Below are 19,509 nucleotides of genomic sequence, written 5' to 3' on the forward strand. Positions count from 1 at the left end.
GCGTTCTTTAAGTTTTAGACCCCTCTTGACACAGGAATAAACTTTTTATGCGTCAAAATCACAAACAGAGTTACGTTATGAAAAATAGTGTTTATAAATTCATACTACACCCATTTTGGGACAAAATCATTATTGAGTATTAATATTAACAAACGGTCAAGAAAAAGACATTTTAAACATGAATTGTTAAAAATTTTTTTGAAGAAAACGTAATTCCCTACAACTATGACTCTTCAATAATATTCACCAGTTTTGAAAAAATCGTAGGTCTACTGCAAAAACTGACCTGACCAAGATAAAAATTAAACCTTTTTACAACTTCAATTTGTATAATGTTTTTATAAAATTTGTGTTGTTTTTCAGCAGATACACTTATGGTAGAAAATTACAAAAGACATATTTTTATTGAAGTTGTGTGCAGAAATCCGAGTATGTTTTATAGTATTCCGAAAAAATGTGGTCGTGCTAACGTAAAACTTAGAGAAATAAATGTCTGATTTGGCTACTTTTTGCAGTAAACCCACGAAAAATAGAACGGTGCGTAAATCGGTGAAAGTTTGTTTAGCGCTATCTGGCGACGTAAATATAGAACTAACGAAAACGGTTACGTTATATTTGTACGATGTGTTGTATCCTAGCATCTAGATATTCGAAGTTTGGTAATGTTTTACATCTTAAGTAGCTTAATTTAAATAAATACCCAATAGACTCATTTAAATAAACGATGAATAAATAGTTATTTATTTAATTGAGTGGAAATCGGACGCTTTATTTTACGAGTAGAATATTAAACTAGGAGTGAAAACAAGTGGTTTATCATCCACAAGGTGAAATAAATGAAACGAATTATACTCAACGAAGCTTAAAATTGCTTTAAATTTGTTAAAATAATCTGAAGTTTCGTATTTAAAAATGCCAAACAGGTCAAAACTTCCTTACACAGGAGAAAAATCGTAAATTTTGACAGTGTCGAAGAATAAAATTAATTGAATTCAAATAAAAAAATTTTGAAAACATTCTACTGTTTGATTAAAAATGTGATCAATATCAGTAATACTAGTAAGAAATGTAGACACACTAATAAAAATAAATTTGGTGTTACAGACACCCAAACAGGTAATAGGTAGGTTTAACTTTGTTAGGAGAAAAAGTGTTTTTTTTTATAACAACGCCATCATGTAACAAAGCAAAATCACTCCATTAAGATATCTGTAACGAAAACCAGGTTCTTTAGCTGCATAAAATGGCTTCTTTAGGGACTAGTTAACCTAGTTAATCAATTAACTAGAATAACTTTCGATTAATTACGAAATACACAAATAAGGTCATTTTGAAATGTTGATAACCGAGGAATTTCTATAAGGTTTTTGGCTTTTTTAGTGGTTTTATGTTCTTTTTAAATAGTTTTCTAGGTTAAAGTGGCCAGTAATGAAGACCCATTTTATGAAATAGCACGACAAATTTCTTGTTTTTGATAGTCAATAATAAATTAAGATGACCAATTGTCTTGATTTTTACCGACGTTTTGTTCTATTTTACTTGTATGTTCCGATAGTGTCCAATATTTTGCCACAAAACAAAAAATAACTTAAGTTGTAACAAAATTATCTCATTTTAACCAAATTCAAGTCCTCATAAGAAATAAATTAAATTTTAGTTTGATTTCCATAGATTTTTACCAAAAAGCAATTCAGTCAGAAGAGAATTATGCAGTAAAACGTTGAATTTAACACAAAATAATTCATATTATGTTACGAACACGTACGAGTATAGGTATGTCAGTACCTATTGTACATTCTGTATTTTTGTTATAATTGATGTCCTAATTTTGAATTTTTTAAATTTACCTCATAATAGATCTGAATTTAAGAGATTTTGGGCCACCTTTTGGTTATTTCTTCACATTTCTGACCGTTTCTCTATGATTTATTCATATAGGTACCAATTAACTTAAATTAGAAAAAAAAACATTTAGAGGTGTCAAAAAGTAAAGGTATCGTAAGGTTTTTGAGGTAACTTTCATTGTTTTAGGGTAATCTTTGACCATCGTATGTGTATCGTTGACGCAACCGACCAAAATAAAAGCGAGTTTAAGGGAAACTCGCAAGAAATGTAGGTATATCACTTTGTAAGTATACAGTGAAGACTTTATTTTGCTGAACTTTGGCGTTTCTACAATGTGTTCAAAAATGCTTGTTGATCAAGTTGACAATGGAATTCAAATTCAATGTGCCGCTTCCTCCAAACGACTATTGTCGTATTTCTGTCAAATCTTAGCTTTTTACTCACTTTTTTGCATTTTTCGGTTCAGTAATGTTCAGTAAAATAAAAACCTGAATGTATATTTGTGTTTTAACCTTTCAGCATTAAGTATTTTCCCTTTTAATTGGTGGCTTTTCTTGAGATTATGTTGCCAAAATCCAATGTAACACCAAAAATGCAAATGCCTTGTAGCCTTTTTTGGTATTTGGAAACTGTTCCAGAAGTCTGAATCTTGACGATAAATAGTAGAAAAAACGTATTGCAAAGTTGACCGACGCGATTACTCCTGGTCCACCGTACAAGCAAACGCCATTATCTGCGCGAGGCTTTGTTGCGAAAATTTAATCTGGCAAAAGGATTAATGGGTTTCGTGAATTTCGTACGATATTGACATTTGCGATGCGATGGCGAGTATCCTCTTTGAGAGGTCCGAGTGTGGTCGGCTTCGAGCAACTTTGAAACCGAAGTTAGTCGGGACGTTTTTACGGAATCTCGACTGAATATATCTCCCTTTCGCGCTATCAAAAGATCAGTGGAATGTGGTGGCAGCTTTAGATGCGGATGGCCGCACCACAGAGACACATAGACGCGAGACCAACTGAGTATCCGTTTCTAACTTTCTGGGTGTTATTTAGGGCTTACTGCCGGATAGCAGGGTCGGACCGCCATTATATTAGTTAAACTGGTGCCCTAATCCGCGTTTTGTACAGCCGTGCGCCCCCCGACCGACCTTCATAAATCCGAACCGAATTTCGGGAAATTTCTTTAGGTTTTTTCAGAGGTTTATTGCACTGCATCAGAACACCTGCTGCGTTGTAAATTACCGGCGAGTATCTAAATATTGCGTGAGTGTATGCATATCAAATGCGAGCACCCTCGAAACAGGCATGCGTGCAGATACACACTCCACTATCTGTCCATGATATATCTCCTTAATTGCTAAACTGTGTTGCAATGCGCTCCACTGATTCGTCGTACACCGCTCCAATTCAACGTCTCTTCATTCGCCTTGTGAATCCAGATTCAGCCATAATTTCTCAGCATGTGCGGTTGCTGCTCTATATATTTGAGGTTTCCTCATTAATGATTAACTCGAGACAACTTACATGATTTGCGCGAATCACGTGGGATTCCTATTCAATTCTTCCCTCTTCTGCTCGAGATGAGTATTTTTAGTTCTCGCATTAAATCACCATGATTTATTTATAATATACAACTGAAATCCGAACGCTAGTACTAGTTAAGTAGGCAATAAATGTTCCAAATTGTGTAACAATCGCATCACGCTAATTAACTTCTTCGGGACGTAACTGAAAAATGTTTAAGATAATTCTGAACAAAACTAAAGAACAAAACTATTTAAATTAACCAAGCAATGTCCCCTAAAAAAGCGACAGATGTAGAAGAAAGCAATTTCTTCATTTTAACACCAATTATTAAATTGCTTTTGTAAGAATGAAACAGGTTTTTCTATTAACAGAATTTGGCACCATGTAAATTTTAGCAACATCTGCAAAAAATTCTAGAAGATCGTTACAAATACCGCTCATTTATAAAGAATTAAAAAATAGTAGATCACATTGAAATCCTTGTGATGCTCCTGAATTTACTAATAGAGGTTGAAAAATGTAATTTCCTATTTCAATAAACAGCATTCTCACCTTTACCTGGTCTGTAAACAAAGAACCAAACCACATAGCTAACTTCTAATTTTTAAATCAAACGCCTTGGTAAAATCAGTACAGACAGAATCAACTTGATGACCATTTTCAAAAGCGTTCTGGTTCTGGTAAGTAATAGATTGGTTGTTGTCAAACGACCTGAAGAACAATGGAGATTTTCACAAATGAGAAGTGTGCAGGCCTGTTAAATTTGTTCCGACATCAAGAAGTCAAAAGGGTTAGGAGGTGCCGAGAGTATGGAGACACCCCTGTAGTTAGAGACAAATTCACAACAACTAGATTCGAAAATAGGAATAAAAATGCTATTTTCCAAAATAAATAAGTTGAATAAGTAATAAATAGACGATGTTAAAATTACTAGACACCAGAACATCGAAGGAATGTTATCAAGACCTTTGTTATCAGAAACTTTCAAATCCAAAATATCACAAAAAACCCTACGTACGAATACAGAAAAATTAGGGTTACTTTCATTACATACCCTTAATTCTTAAAAGTCGAATTATTTGACTCAAATGTAGAGCAAAAAAATTTGGAAATAAATTTCCGATATCGATTGGATTACATGGTAATTTACTAGTATCTTAGGCACATTGAACTAAAATATGAATTGTGATTTTTATTGTCGCAAATAAATTTCCAAAATGACCTAAGGCCAGGACTAATGTGTGACATTATGTATACTCTCTATGAAGATCTGTAGGTTTCGATTTACATAATCTTCTGATGTTAATAAAAGCTTTATATACTTATAAAAATTAGTTGTTTTAAATTGTCTTATGTAGGTTTTACTTCCCATAAACTAATTTTATCAGCTCTGATGAAAACCACTTGAGAAAAAAAAATGGTGGAACCCAAAGTGAAATTGTAGAATAGATTATCTCCCAAAAATTTATTAAGTGACTGATTAATATCCAGGTTTAGGCAGACTTACGACCAGATAGACAATAATACGAATGTACCGCTTAATTTAAATTGTGAATGACGTCAACACTTTGACCTGTCACTACAGATCCGTCAAAATAATGCACAAGGTTTCGAATTCAAAGATGAAAAAATACACAACAACAAAAATCATGAAAATATAAAACAAAAATCAAGACAAACAACTTTGCCGAAAAATCCAAAAAAACTATAATAGTTATTTGGAAGAAGCGGCACATTGAATTTGAATTCCATAGTCAATTAGATAAGTAACATTTTTTGAAAACACTGTAGCATTATATTCAGCTTTTTGAAATTGTAATAAAAAACCTTAGTCTCCGCATATATAGAAAATATAAATATAGAAAATCTCCGGAACACACTTTTTAATAAACTGATGTACACCTGATGATGTGTATACCAAATATTGCAACAATACTCTAATTTTGATCAGATATAAATGAATTTAACAAAATACGGATAGATGTAGCGATAATACGACCTATTTCTTACAATAAAAACATTCTCAGCATGAGGAATAAACATTAAACTCCTGTAATAAATTAATGCTAGATCATTTATGTAGCAATCTAACAAAGAATTCTTCCTGGTTAGTCATTTTTTTACACTCTCTAACATTTATATTATTATCTCTCTTAAGAATTTAGCTCATCTGTACCATGTTCGAAAATTAACATACATCCCTAAATTAAACTCTTTTAGTATAGTGACTAAACTAAGAATTAAAAAAATGACATTCTGATCTGTTATCACGTACTACGCTTTTTGGAGCAATTTTTTGACCAATTTATTTAGAAAGACATTTTAGCAGAACATTAGCTCTATTCATCGCTAGTCATCGTCTTCAAAGAATGGTCAACAGAACTCTTAAAAAGTAGAAACTTAACGGTCTGACTCTTGAGTTTATTTTCAAAAGCCTGGAACACCACAATGTAAACTTGAAGCTTAGCTGTTTTTGAAAACAGATCTCTTTTACGTTATACGTAGTGATTTACGTTTTCAGGGAAGTTAAAAAGGCCATAACATACGAGAAAGTTGCTTACTGCAATATTGTTCACTACGTGTCAATGTATCAATATCAACGAAAAGATCAATATACGGTACTACACTCCACAATTTTGCTAATGAGAAGTGAAAAAGGTTTTCAGATTTAGTTTTCAACTCTTCATAAATAATCTAGTCGTAATCGGCTGTTTTATTGGTGCAGTGTTGGCAAAAAGGGTCGCCAATTAAAGAAAATCTGGGTAACGAAACATTGTACATGATTTCGTGAGAAATATTTTTTCTAGGTGTTCAGATTGTGGGTTTATTTCTCTGACCCTAATGATGAATGTAACGTTGAACCATCTCGACTATCACATCATAAATTACACCCTTGACAGAAGGTGGACTGATTCCGGAACCTCCTCCCCCAACCAATTCAGCAGTTTTTTATGTATTGTTGTGCGTCGACCTTTTGATAGCCTTTGCTTTACGTCACAGAACGCACAATACACACATGTGTTGATAGATACACCTGATTTATGTTGCGTTTTGGCGACTTTGTAATAAAATATCATTGCAGATTCCAATCACCAATATAACATATCGGAAGCGAAGCTATTCTATGTCAACAAACGGCCGGACCGATGAAAATATTTAAATATTTAAACCAAGTAGAATATCCAAAACTCGATTAAAATGAAAAGTACACACAGCTTGGCTGATAGAATTTCGGTGTAGGTATCGCACTGAAATCATCGGCTAATAAAAGCGGATTAAATATTCAAATGGTCATTTTGTAGAGAGTAAAGTGAGAATATGGCGGTTCGCACACCATCTGCCATCGCTTAAGCGAATCGGAAATTGCCCTCTTTGCCCTGGGCATATGGGTATATAACGATTGGCGGTTGTCTATACGAGAATAAATAGTGATTAAATTAACGACGGGCCATCACACCAGGGGCGCCTTCGTTGACGAGCCCGGGTGACATATTGGCATAAGCACCGATTAATTGGAAGGATGAACAATGAGAGGGGGAAAGTGCGCCAGCCGTTTCATTAGAACGCTTTTCAAACGATTTTTTGCCAAAGCCCGCGATTTACACATTGTGCCGGGGCATAGAGCACATTATTTTTAGGCCGACCGGATATAAGACAACTGAAAATTCATCAATAATTTAAAAGGTTCCCCAAGTCTTACCAACAAAATGAGGAAATTCCTGCTTAAGGGAGCAAGAGGATGGGACATTTTGCCAAAAAGGAAATTTTTGCTAGGGGTGATTCTTACATGGGTCTCTAAAGGTGATTAATAGTAAAGTCCCGACTTTTTAAGTTTCGTTGACTTTCACATTCCTTTCCCTACACTAATTAACTATTCGAAACAACATAGTTCGAAGCGAATTGTGTCTGCAGAATTCAGTCAACAATGAAATAATTTATGCGTCTATTTCACCCACTGACGTTTCGATCTATAATAATTTAGCGAAACAATGAGACGATATAGCAGTTTTATTCCATTATTCGTTGTATACATATTCGAAACCCACGCATCGATGCTACATTTTACACTAACGTCACTTCACCAACGTCATAAAATATGAAAGGTTTAGATAAAAACCCAAGTTAATGCTTTTGAAATTTTGGAGCGTAAAACATTTTATATCAGGAGTCATAAGTTCAAGGTCGAATTTATCCCTTTTTCGCGCAAGAAATAATAATAATGCAGACGCTCCGCAAATTAGTAATAATAATACGTTCCGGTCAGTCGATCACGTGTGTCCCACAGTGTTGCTAATTTAATTCGATATTACAGGGATGATGTGTGACGGGTGAAGCCCCGTGCGACACAACATGCTATTCCATAGACCACTAGATTCAATTTATTTGTCGTATCGTTATTGACGGTTGACTGTGCTCGCTTGGGGGATTCCAAACGATGCTTGTGCCGTTTCCACTCTCTGCATTAGAATTATCATGGATATTGGGTCATAATTACATCACTAAACGTACTGTCACCGGTTAATCTTGACCGATTTTTTGCCGAGAATCCTGCGTCAATCACGACCAATCTGGACCATTGTTTTGTTCTCGAATAAACCCTCCTCAATCAGTTTCGACGGCGAATTACATAGATGAAAAAACTTCGATACCCTCTTTAATAGCCGATTGTGTAACACTAAGAAATAATCTCTAGGTATAAGCTTGCCTGCTTCGGCATTGAATCTGATGATAAAGAATGGAAAAAATCGATTAGATTTCACATCTTTTTGAAATCTATTCAACCGAAAATATAATTTTTCAGGCGTCGTTTCTGATTTGTCATCGATTATCTTTTCTAAACATACGGTACATAAAACTGCGAGTTTGAGGACTCTTTATTACTGTCATATGAACCAGAAACTATTATGAAGAATGTAAAATCAATAGAGTAGGTTCTTTTATACGGGCTCGAAACAGCACGATACCACCAAGAGATGTCTCTGTCGTCTCAAGTTGAGCACTTGCTCTGCAAACTGCAAAAACTGCACTGACGCCGACTACAGGGTAACCATAATAAGTAGGTGGTCGTACGCTCGTAAAAAAACAAATATCTTCAGCATTATCAGTTTAAAACTATAAAATTTCAGTAACTAGTGGCATAATTCAAGCATATAACATTTTTACACACTTGTCTTAGAATTCTTTTTAAAACTTTGATTTTCAGTATTATTATTCTAATTAAGCATTTTATAATAACGCAAACCTCTCAACAACGGACACCGATGAGGGATCTTTAATTGTCCGTTGTGGAGGGTGTCCACTAATGGGAGGTGAGCCAAAAACTTGTTTTTTTTTTAATGAAGAAAAGGGTGCAGGAATGTGACATAGGAGTGTAACAAAGAGACCACAAAAGGTATACTGGATTTGTTAATTATTCAAAAAATTTGAATTCAAAATTTGAAATAAAGCGCTGTTTATAGGACAGAAAAGCATCATTTAATAAACTGCCTACCAAAGATATTCAAATTTAAAACATCAGCAAATATATTTTTTACAAAAAAAACTTCAAAATATTCAGACAGGATGAGTTTACTGTGGTGCTAAAGCAAGTTGTCTCTTTATCACTATCGTTTTTATCAATCGTTTCATCTAATTTTTCGAAAAATTTTTGTATGCCTACATTCATCGATATTTAATTCTGAATTTTCGGTATAAACTTCTTCATCCAATTCTACATAATCCATTCGTTCTTTGCACTACTACTTTTTCGGTCTGCCCGTTTAAGAGGTAAATTTATATATTCTGGTAATTGGGAATTTTTTTTCCGCGTCCTTTATACAGGGGATCCGTTGTAGAGAAGTTATTTTACATTATTTTTCAAGTCATTTGTTCCGTTCTTACAAAAATGTCCGTTATCGGGAGGTGTCCATTAAGGGAGGTTTTACTGTATAACATTGTGCTCATTGTCTTGTCATAAACGTAATAGTTACTGTCGTAGGAGTGTGGTCATCCGGCTCGAAGGACCCATTTTTTGTTGGACTGACTCTGCGATCGAGTAAAGAGCTCGCGTCTGGTGAAAACTCCCGAATTATGAAAACAAAAGAGCGCCTTTTGATGTGAGAACCGAGAGGTCAACTATCTGAAGAACAAACGCTATTAGTGCTGCGATAATGTGTTGCGGTCGTTGTTTATTTGCGTTCGAAATCCAATCAGTGCGGATGATGTTATGCACAGTGGCGGCTTTAATTTCTGCATGTAAAACTGGACATAATGATCAATTAAATATACATGCGTGCACAGAAGGCAATTTATTCAACAAATATACGTACACACAGAACACACCGCAAATCAAGCGTCGGCTGGACGACTGGCTGCGGTTGTGAAGCGCGGTTATAAACACGAATTAATGAGCGGACACATGCAGTGTCAGGATTGCACCGCACACACACATGCACATTATTGCTGCTTGTTAGGCGGTGAAATGTGCCGGAGTTAAGGATAATGATCTGGCTTGTTAGAACAAAGGGTTTTTTCGCACCTCTTCGGACGTAATGGTTTAGAAATATGACCGCAGCGATCTATTACAAGTGGGAGGTGCGATCCGATGGGATTCTGTCAAATTAATCCATAAATCCGCCTAGCATCTGCCAGGTTAAGCCAGCAGTGGAGTAGGAAGTAAAGCGGCGGCAGACGTTCGTTCTACCCTCGTTACAAAGACCGGACGACATGGGAATTTAACTATATCAATAACAAACAGTGGCAATTCTCGCGGAGGAGCGCAAATCCTCAATAGTCTTGCCGTCACAGTCAAATTAATGAGACAGAGGCAGGATTGTGTGAATACCTGGGTCAAACTTGAGCCCACCACGTAATGGATGTGTATGAGCCTCAACTGTTTCATTAGTGCAAGTTCCAGTTTGGTCTGCAATCATGCATTATGCAATAGTTCCACATTAACTGCTATCGAATGGTATTAATTATTTAGCCCTAAAGCAGAAACCATCCGACTTCCCACGATTGTATACCTGAATATGACATGTTTGCCAGGTCTTGAATTATTATGTAGTTAAGCCAATGAACCAATTTAGGCAGTTTACTCTTGCTCCTGACTAGACACTATTTACATGCTGCCTGCATTCTAACCCGCTCCAAACACAATTGCAACGGCATAATCGAACTCTATGAACCATCGAAACAGCCACAACTTTACCTATAAACACTCCACCCAAACTTGTGGCTCCGCTTTGCACTTACAACTTACTCCATCATGGAAACACTTGCACCAGATGCTCTCTACCACAATCCCGGCACCACGCCTGCATACATCACACAAGAATGTTTGATAAGAGCATTTATTTTAAAGAGTCATAAAATTGTGCCTTCGGAATTAAAAAAATCTAATGTGGAAAACAAGAGACATCAGAAGCCCAAATTTCAATTGTGCAAGGCTTCCTGGTCCTCTCATTTTTTTCTTTCCAAAATTGGCCAAAACTTTACGATTGATTTAATAATTTATATTTAAGCTAAGATAAAGTTGTACAAAATAAACCGTTAATTAGATAAATGTGCATTAATCCATTATTAAATCTGAGTTCATTATTATTTCTACCAAAAACGTTTTTGTTTACTTATAAAGATTCAAAAAGTGTCGATGTCGTAGGCTAATAGGTAAGCGTATTATAAAAAGCCTAGTTATATTGTAAACGACTGGGCAAATTGTAAATGAATGAATAAATGTCAGTTTTTTATAACGCGACTGAAAATTTTAGAATTATTATAAAACGCTTAACCAGTTTTCGTTTTATTGTAAAATACCTATGGTTCTTTTACACTACGACTGAAACGAACCTGAACTATTTAGGAGTATTATAATGCGCAAGTTAGTAATATTAAAATTTATGCTTTGAACATTATATTATAAATTATCATTTTAAAATCCTGGAAGATATAGACACAGACACAAAACACATTAATAAAGGGTTGTGTTATCAAAAACTACAAAAATTTTCCTCTGCTAATTGATAAGTGTAGAAAATAAATTAATCATCAAAATCAAAATACTACATGGTGAATTGATAGTTGTGCAAATAGGTATTTCAGACGGTGATAGCAAGGATAGTAGAACTAAAAATAAGTAAAAATAACAACTTGCCTTATCAGAATTTTTACAGTTCTTAAGATATAAAAAAACTTTTTGTAGACAAATAAATTTAAATTTGAGGTGCAATTTTATTAAACTACCTAACTACAGTAGAGAGTGGATTGACTAGGCTTTTATAATACGCCTGATTTTACTATTAGCCTACGACATCGATACTGTTGAAGCATTGTTTATCGAAAAAATTCAAATCTTAAAAGAATAAGAAATTCTCATATTTTATTACCAATTTTTTCTTTTTTTATGACATTAACACTGTCTTCATTACACCTATCTGATCGATAACCGCCATGGCCGTTATAATTTGTATCAAAATTTAGGTTTTTACACAATCTGAAGAGTGTATGTATGGCCCACCGCTTCCGCTTGTATTTCGTTCCGAAAAGAGCAACGCAACATTGGTTTTTTGTTCGTGCGCTTGTGTAAAGTAAGTAGATTTTACAAAGGATTGTTTTCTAACGCATTCAATCCAAATAAAGTGTTCCGGCCTCTGGGGATATTTAATGGCTGAAAAGGTTTTAGTATGTTTGGTTTAAATTTACCTCGCTTGTGCGTATTAATACGGCCTAATGTAATTATTTGGTTATTATCAAATCCGCCGAGAACGAATCTGTTTGGACCGGCAAAACATCAACCTTTGGTTTTTATTCGAAAACCCATGCTGGATTTATTGATGGTGGAAAATAAAACAAAATTTGCTGACATGATAAAACAATTACCAAATTATCTCCTGCCCCTGTTTCTTTCTACCGCACATATCTGCACACTTTCACGAATATTAATGGAAGGAAATAACTAAGTTCTGGAAAGCACGCGAAGCTTCGTAAATACGTTGTTCATTAATTTTACTGTCCAGGACAAGAACTGTAACACGCACACGCTATTTCTAAATGTAAACAAAAATTTGTTTAAACTTCTTTATGAGGGTCACCCGTTATGGCGTGAGTGATGATTGCAATTTCAGAGGGCACTTTACAAATCCTTAGGTACATTTGCTGGATACAGATATAAAGCGCGCAATGTTTTTTGTGCTTATTATCTTCAATTTTACGCGACACAGCATCGGTTAGAAAAATAGAAGCCCTTTCGCTTCCCCAAACGATGATCGTAGCTGCGTTTCAAAAGATGAACACTGGCAAGGCTTCAGACAAATAAAGCTTAAAGCAGGCGAGGCACAGCTACAATACCGTCTTACTTTTTCTCTTCCGTTATTTATTCACTCATCTGAGTTTAAAATAATTTAAATAAACAAATAGCAAGATGTGTAACAGAAAGAAAAAACGAATACCGTTTGTCTAATAACCGCCGTAAGAAAATCCTTGGAGGGTTCCTTGGATGGGCACGGCGGGCTCACGGAAATTGGATTAGTGGTGTGAATGATGGAGTGTGCAAAAAGTGTTGAAGGCAGGCGTCCATTAACACTAATAAAAAGATAAACGCGGTGTCCTTCCAGTAAAAGTAGGAACTGGGCGTTTAAGGCGACACATAAATCGAGCAAATACACGTAAATATAATCCGAACAAAGGAAACTGTTTAACCGGGGACAAAAGTGAATTAAACCGGCCCATTGTTATCTGTTGTGTAATGGATGTGGATATCTATCCCACTTCCGGTCGACCAGGAACCGTATTTCATTGATATTGCGTTATATTGTGGAGAAGTGTTGAATGTGTGTTAAAATTCGGAGGTAGTCGTCGTCGTCGTCTTTACCCTTGCTGCGATTTAATTACTGGTGCCGCTACATTAGCGTCGTCGGTAATCGCTTTAATGCCTTCCCGTCCACCTGATATTATACACACTCTAATATCCTATCATTAGACGGGTGCTCAACTCCTCGACCCGGTTAATAGCGCCACAGCTCGTGAATTTTTAAATAAAACGAATCCTGGCCACTTTGCCAAATTAGTCCGACGAGAAAAAAGGCAGCAAATGCCCTAATTATGGGCGTCGATATAAAAAGAACGGCCACTTGTCTTCTAGATGGCGTTATAAAAATAACAGTAACAAGCTGTCACACATTTCTGTGGATAGTATAGGACTGTGAAGGGAGTGTACCACAAAAAACTACGATTCTTTAACTTTCCGCCACAACCAAGTATCCTTAGAAAATTTTCTTTATATTTGGGGTTACCTATACTGATCACCTTTGTCAAGACATTTATTGACAGTTAAGAAAATGATAGTTTTTGGAAATTAAAGTCATTTCAATATACTATTATCTGTTCACATGAGTCAAATAACATAATAGGTGTTTCACCACCCTCGGCATTATCTCACAAAATTAGTTGTTATAAATTATTTATGTACTTCAACAAACTAATAGCTAATATAATTTAGTTTCAATGAGAGATCTAAGCATAAATAAAATTTTTACATTTTTATCAACCTTCCAAAAAAATAATTTGGTAAAATGCGATGTTGGCGATTTTATAGTTTTGAAACATCTAATAGGTAATTAATCCACTCTGTTCTAAAAATGTGTAGCTTTATTGAAATTTCTAGTGTATTTAATTTAAACGACTAGTGTTAATATCATTTTTGACGTTCAATGTTAATCGTTTTAAATTTTTTCTGCTCTGAAAAGTAGATATTCTAACTATTAGTTGTTTCAAAACTATAAAAACGCCAACGTCGCATTTTACCAAATATTTTTTTAATAAGATTCATAAAATTGTTAAATGGTTATTAATGGCTTGATCTCTCATTGAAACTGTAAATTTCATTAGCTATTATTTTTTTAAAGTTCATGAATAATACAATGTGTGCAAAAATGGTTGTTGATCAAGTTGACTAGGGAATTTAAATTCAATGTGCCGCTTCGTCAAAATGACTATTTTAGTTTCTCTGTCAAATCTTAAAACTAGGTTTTTACCCACTTTTTTGCATTTTTCGACAAAGTTGTTTCAAGTGTAAAGTTTGTTTAAAATTGTGTTTTTATTTTCGTGATTTTTGTTGTTGTGTATTTTTTAATTTTTGGATTCAAAGCCTTTTTGCATTATTTTGACGGATCTGTCAGTTTGACGGTATTCACACTTTAAATTAAGCGGTACATTACGTTCAAATTTCATAGATGTTTTTATGAACAACCATTATTGAACACATTGTGTATTAGCTAATTTTGAGAGAGGTGCGACGTTGGCGTTTTTATGGTTTGGAAACAGCTAATACACACTTTTGAGGTAGTATTCGGAAATAAAATTAACTAGATGGCTTCTGGTGATGACTTTTGAACTATGTTGAAAACGAATTTTCCTAATTTCGCATTTAATTGATATTTAATGAATAGTTTAACAATTTTGCGTGTATAGTGTTAACTATTTACATCAGAGAGAATCACTTTAAAAATGAGTAGTGGTAAATACTAGCTTTGACTTTGGTTCTGCGGTTTTTCGTGATATAAAGTATTTATTGTTGGAATTTGAGAGTAGATAAAAAGTGAAAAAGGTTTAAATTTTGATTACAAAGTGTTACTAAACAGTTGTGTAATTAAACTCTATAAGTAATGGATCACAGCGAACACATGTTGGACTCAAAAAACTAATAATAAATTAGTGAAGTGTGTAAATTTTACGTTAGAATTTTTCCACTGAAAAAATCAATAAATACTTTGTTAAATCTACAAATCTACAATTAAGATTAACAACTGCTGATATATTTAAGTATAAATTGTTCCAAAAGGTAGGCGTTTCTATGTATTTGTAATACTTTTCCAATAAAGAAGGTGAACCAAACAGTCATTCCTTATTCGTGTTTTCCTCGTCATCTCTAATTTGTCAACATTCGTTTCTGGCACCAAAAATACAATAGTCATCCCGCATAGTCAATGCAATAATTGTGAAGCCTCAAAATTCGTACAACGTTCAAAATATCCGAATGTACATTTTACCGCTATTTATGGTTACTGTTTTCGACCTAGCTCAGTGGCGCCCTCCAAGGTGCAAGATAATTCAGTTGTTTAAAACTATGCGCATGACTAAAAACTTTGTTAATTTTAAATGATTTTTGATTTACCAAAAAGAAACAATTTTTTGTAAAACATTCCAAATTTTTATTAATAAATTCTTGATTCTAGCAAGATTATGCTTTTTACTTACTGAACCATCATCCATGCTTCGTTGTAAATTTTTTTTAAATTTTTCTTTCCTAACATTTTGCATAATCTTTCAATTAATTCATTTTAACACAATATAAGAAAACATTTGACAAATAAAGTAAAAAATGACTAGAAGAGCCAACCTAATTTTGGCTAGAACGCAATAGGGTATATGCAGAATTTACGGCTTGCGTGTGTAACGAAAAAAGTTTTTCCCGCACATTTAGCGGGTCAAGTGAAATAAAAAATTACAATCGCCACCCATCCATAATCCGGCAATATATCTTCGAAGCGGAATTGTAGATTGAAATAGAGAGCAGCAACTTTGACCAGTCCGGTTGATCCGGGGCTTTATCCCCTGCTGTTCTACTTATCCTCTTCATTCATCCGAGTTAAATTCTCAGTTTCTATCTAGCTGGAAGTTAAATTATCTTGCTCTCTTATACATATTATCCCCTCTGAAACCGTCTTCGCCCTCATCTCTTTTTTCCACTTCCTCCCTTCCCTCTTTGATCCAATCAACGGAAATATCGGATTGTTAATAAAAACAGGTTTTATGGACGACAAGAGCGCTTGATAAATGATCGGATCTTTCGGCTTCGCGCCGCGTGATTAATTAATAAACATTAAAAATAGTTTGTTGGCGGCGAAAATTTCGCGATCCATCAATACGCGTGCACCTTTTCAACACATAATTAACCTTACAGTTCAAACAGCCGCATTGTTTTCGTGAAAAACCGCCGCTAAACAAAAATAAAATGCCATGTCGGATGCGGCACAACGCCAATTTCATATATTTGTAGTCGGATTTTGATGGTAAAGTACGTCGAAGAGACGGGGGTCGGATGATGGAGTGAGCGAGACGCGGAGTCCCCGCGAAACTTGGGATAAAAGTTGGAAGAATGCATTTCAATAATTGAAACGATCTTTGCAATGTTAGATAACATTTACGTCAGTAGTGATCACGGTGACATTTTCGTATAGCGACAGACGACGGGAAATGGCCAAGTTTGTCGACCAACTTTCCCGCATCTTCGCCAGCATTAGCCGGAATCACTTCACCTTGCCTCCCCCTAACTTCCACGAACTTTCCTCCAAATTGCAAATTGTATTTATTTGTTTTCCAGTTTCGAGTCGCGACTGTTGATTTCCGCTAATGCCCGAAAACAACCATCGATTCGCTTCAAATGCGTTTCGCCTTTCGTTTTGTTTATAAAAATCAATTTGAAAAATATCAACTTACCCCTATGTCGATTCGTTTGCTTATCGAACATTAGCATTGCATCTTCAATCTGAAACAATAAAAGCTTCATTAGATTCTATTTATATCAGTGCCAGAAAATTAAATTAAGCATATCTGATAAGTTATTTCAGCTCAACAGTTACTCCAATAAAGAAATATTTAATTTCAGCCAAATGACATATAATCACAAGGAACACGCACAATCATTCCTTACTCAAAGGCCAACACGCACGTGATATATTTGTCTTTAACTTTAGTAGCAATATAAGGACATCTACAATGTTTAGGACGAGGCTTGGAAAACACTAAATGTTTATTAATTTTGTAAAATATCCTTTAAAAGAAGTTTAGAAGTTTGTAATGCGATCAAGTGAAAGCGAAAGTAAAACTGACAGGTTGCTCAAAGTTTCATGCTAAGTTATGAAACCAATTTTTTTTAACAATGCGGAGCACAAGCACTTAAATTCAACTCATATGGTTGTGACTACGACTGTACTGTCTTCTGCTTTAAAAAAACAATTACTTTTAATGGTTAAAGTACTGGACCCAGTCTTGAACATAAGTATTGCCATCAACTGATTTTGTCAGTGAAAGCAGTTTTTGTTCTCGGTAAAATGTCTCGATTAACTTTTATGTCAAAACAAAAATCGATCGTGTTTTGTCCAAAAAAGTAAAAAACAATTTGGCCTAGTTTAGACTTCAATTGGTAACTTGTTCCGCAAAATAGGGAGTCTAAATAGCTCAAATTTCAACTCAAGATAAAGATTCCAAATCTGTTTTGTTTCTACAGTTAACAGTTTTTTAAGATATCGGTCAAAGTTCAATTCCTCACTATACATCACGTATTAGCAGCTGAAGTAAGAGATGAGTGCTTTTAATTGTTTTTATTCATGAAAGATAGTTCAGACAATACTATAATAATACAAAACAGCTTTCCAAATGTAAAATACTCAAAAATTCTGAATCTGTTTTCATTTTTTGTCTACAAGTTATAGATTTTGAAATATCAGACAAGATTAAGGATGTGGTTAAAATTAATTTGTCAAAAAACACGTCCGAACAGATTATTCTTTTCGGCAAAGTGGGAAATCAAACAAATTCTAATGGAAGTTTTCCTTACGGAAAATTGTCAAAGGATTCCAAAACTGTCCTTATTTTTTATCTATAACAAACAGGTTTTGAGATACCGGTCAATGTTTGAAAAACTATTTAAAATTGGTTTATCAAAAACACTTTTGAGCATATCAAAATATAATTCTTTTAGGAAAATTTGAGAATCAACCAACTCAAATGTGCGAGGATTCCCAAACTGTCTTTATTTTTTACCTACAGCTAACAGTTTCTAGTACATGAGTCAAAGTTTTATTCCCCAAGATAAAGATTAATTGGAGTAAGGGATGATAAACAGTTCAGACAATTGGTAATCCAGCTTTGTATATGAAAAATTATTCAAGAATTCTGAATACAGATTCAGAGAGCTACAAAACTGTGTCTTCACGTCCTTATGGCTCACTTTTAGGTGTAAAATTTTCGTGATTTCTGCTGAAAACAGCGATTATTTATATAAAATTTAATGCCTGATATTTTAGTTTCCAAACACTTTTGCTCTTTTAGACACCATTTAGACACCACAAGGCAAAGTGGGGCAAAAAATAATATCGTAAAAAGTGTGACTTTGGTCAGTGGATACCTAAATATCGATTTCAGATACCGAAAAAGAAAACACCGTCTTGTAGATATTTGTAGCGGCTATAATTTTGTTGATAACTAGATTTATCATAAGACGCGTGCACCATTCTTGAAACATGAAAAAAACACCACCTTCATGGTACTCCCTTGTAAGATATGGGCCTATTTTACCTTCTACATGCAGTTTATAACTTGTTCGTTGACTGGCCTATGTACGAGTACAAGTGGTATATTTGTTAAAAAAATGTATGCCTATAAAAAGTAAGTATTAATAAAGCGAATCTGCCAAAATCCCATCTCTGCGAGGAATCAAATATAAAAAGAATATTTCGCGTCGAGTAATTCCGAAGGCTGGGCGTTTCAATTGCAAAACGAGCTCGAAGCGAGACGTCGACTGCGCGAATTCAAATAAAACTTTTAATAGTTTATTTATCTGTGAAAATGTAGCGTTCCTCTAAGGTGCCGTTAAGGTGCCTTCCTTGATACACGTCTTCGTAAGGATATCAGCGGAATGGCTCCCTGGGAGCTTGGATGCCGGACCGAGCAGATATCCACCACAGAACCGGATCAATTACCTGGTAGGTGGCGGACATAACTGACCGGACTCGATCTTGTTCGTTCGATTCTCTAAAGACCTGAAAGCGCTCGATACAGAACTAACTCCACATACTAGAGGCCATCCACATGGATAATTGATACATTTGCATCCCGAGATTCGAGACAATCCAATTAGTTTCGACACAAAATGCCGTCTATATAATAAACTTGCGGAAGATGATCATTGGAGGCCGCATTAACGAGCTTCGATGAACAATCACATTGTAGATGCAGACGATTCGTCCGGTTAATTAACACATTTACATCTGAATCAATTACCTGACTAATAATAGTGCTATACCAGCTCTCAGTGTAAACATTTACCAGTTATCGGAAATTAATTAAGAACAATAATTCCACCTTGCACGCCACACTACAC

The 19,509-nt window shown here is 34.8% G+C and overlaps 1 protein-coding gene across 8 annotated transcripts in view; it reads right to left on the reverse strand.

Moving 5' to 3' along the window:
• Rbp6 (RNA-binding protein 6) overlaps positions 1–19,509 on the reverse strand; it is a 384,381-nt gene that overhangs the window by 39,847 nt on the left and 325,025 nt on the right. For all 8 annotated transcript variants that reach the window (XM_064355244.1, XM_064355243.1, XM_064355245.1 and 5 more), the window contains one exon: positions 16,845–16,893. In XM_064355244.1, the coding sequence (XP_064211314.1) occupies positions 16,845–16,893 (49 nt within the window). The remainder of the gene's footprint in view (positions 1–16,844; positions 16,894–19,509) is intronic.

The sequence above is a fragment of the Tribolium castaneum genome, chromosome 2 (assembly GCF_031307605.1).
Source record: "Tribolium castaneum strain GA2 chromosome 2, icTriCast1.1, whole genome shotgun sequence".
Lineage (NCBI taxonomy): Eukaryota > Metazoa > Arthropoda > Insecta > Coleoptera > Tenebrionidae > Tribolium > Tribolium castaneum.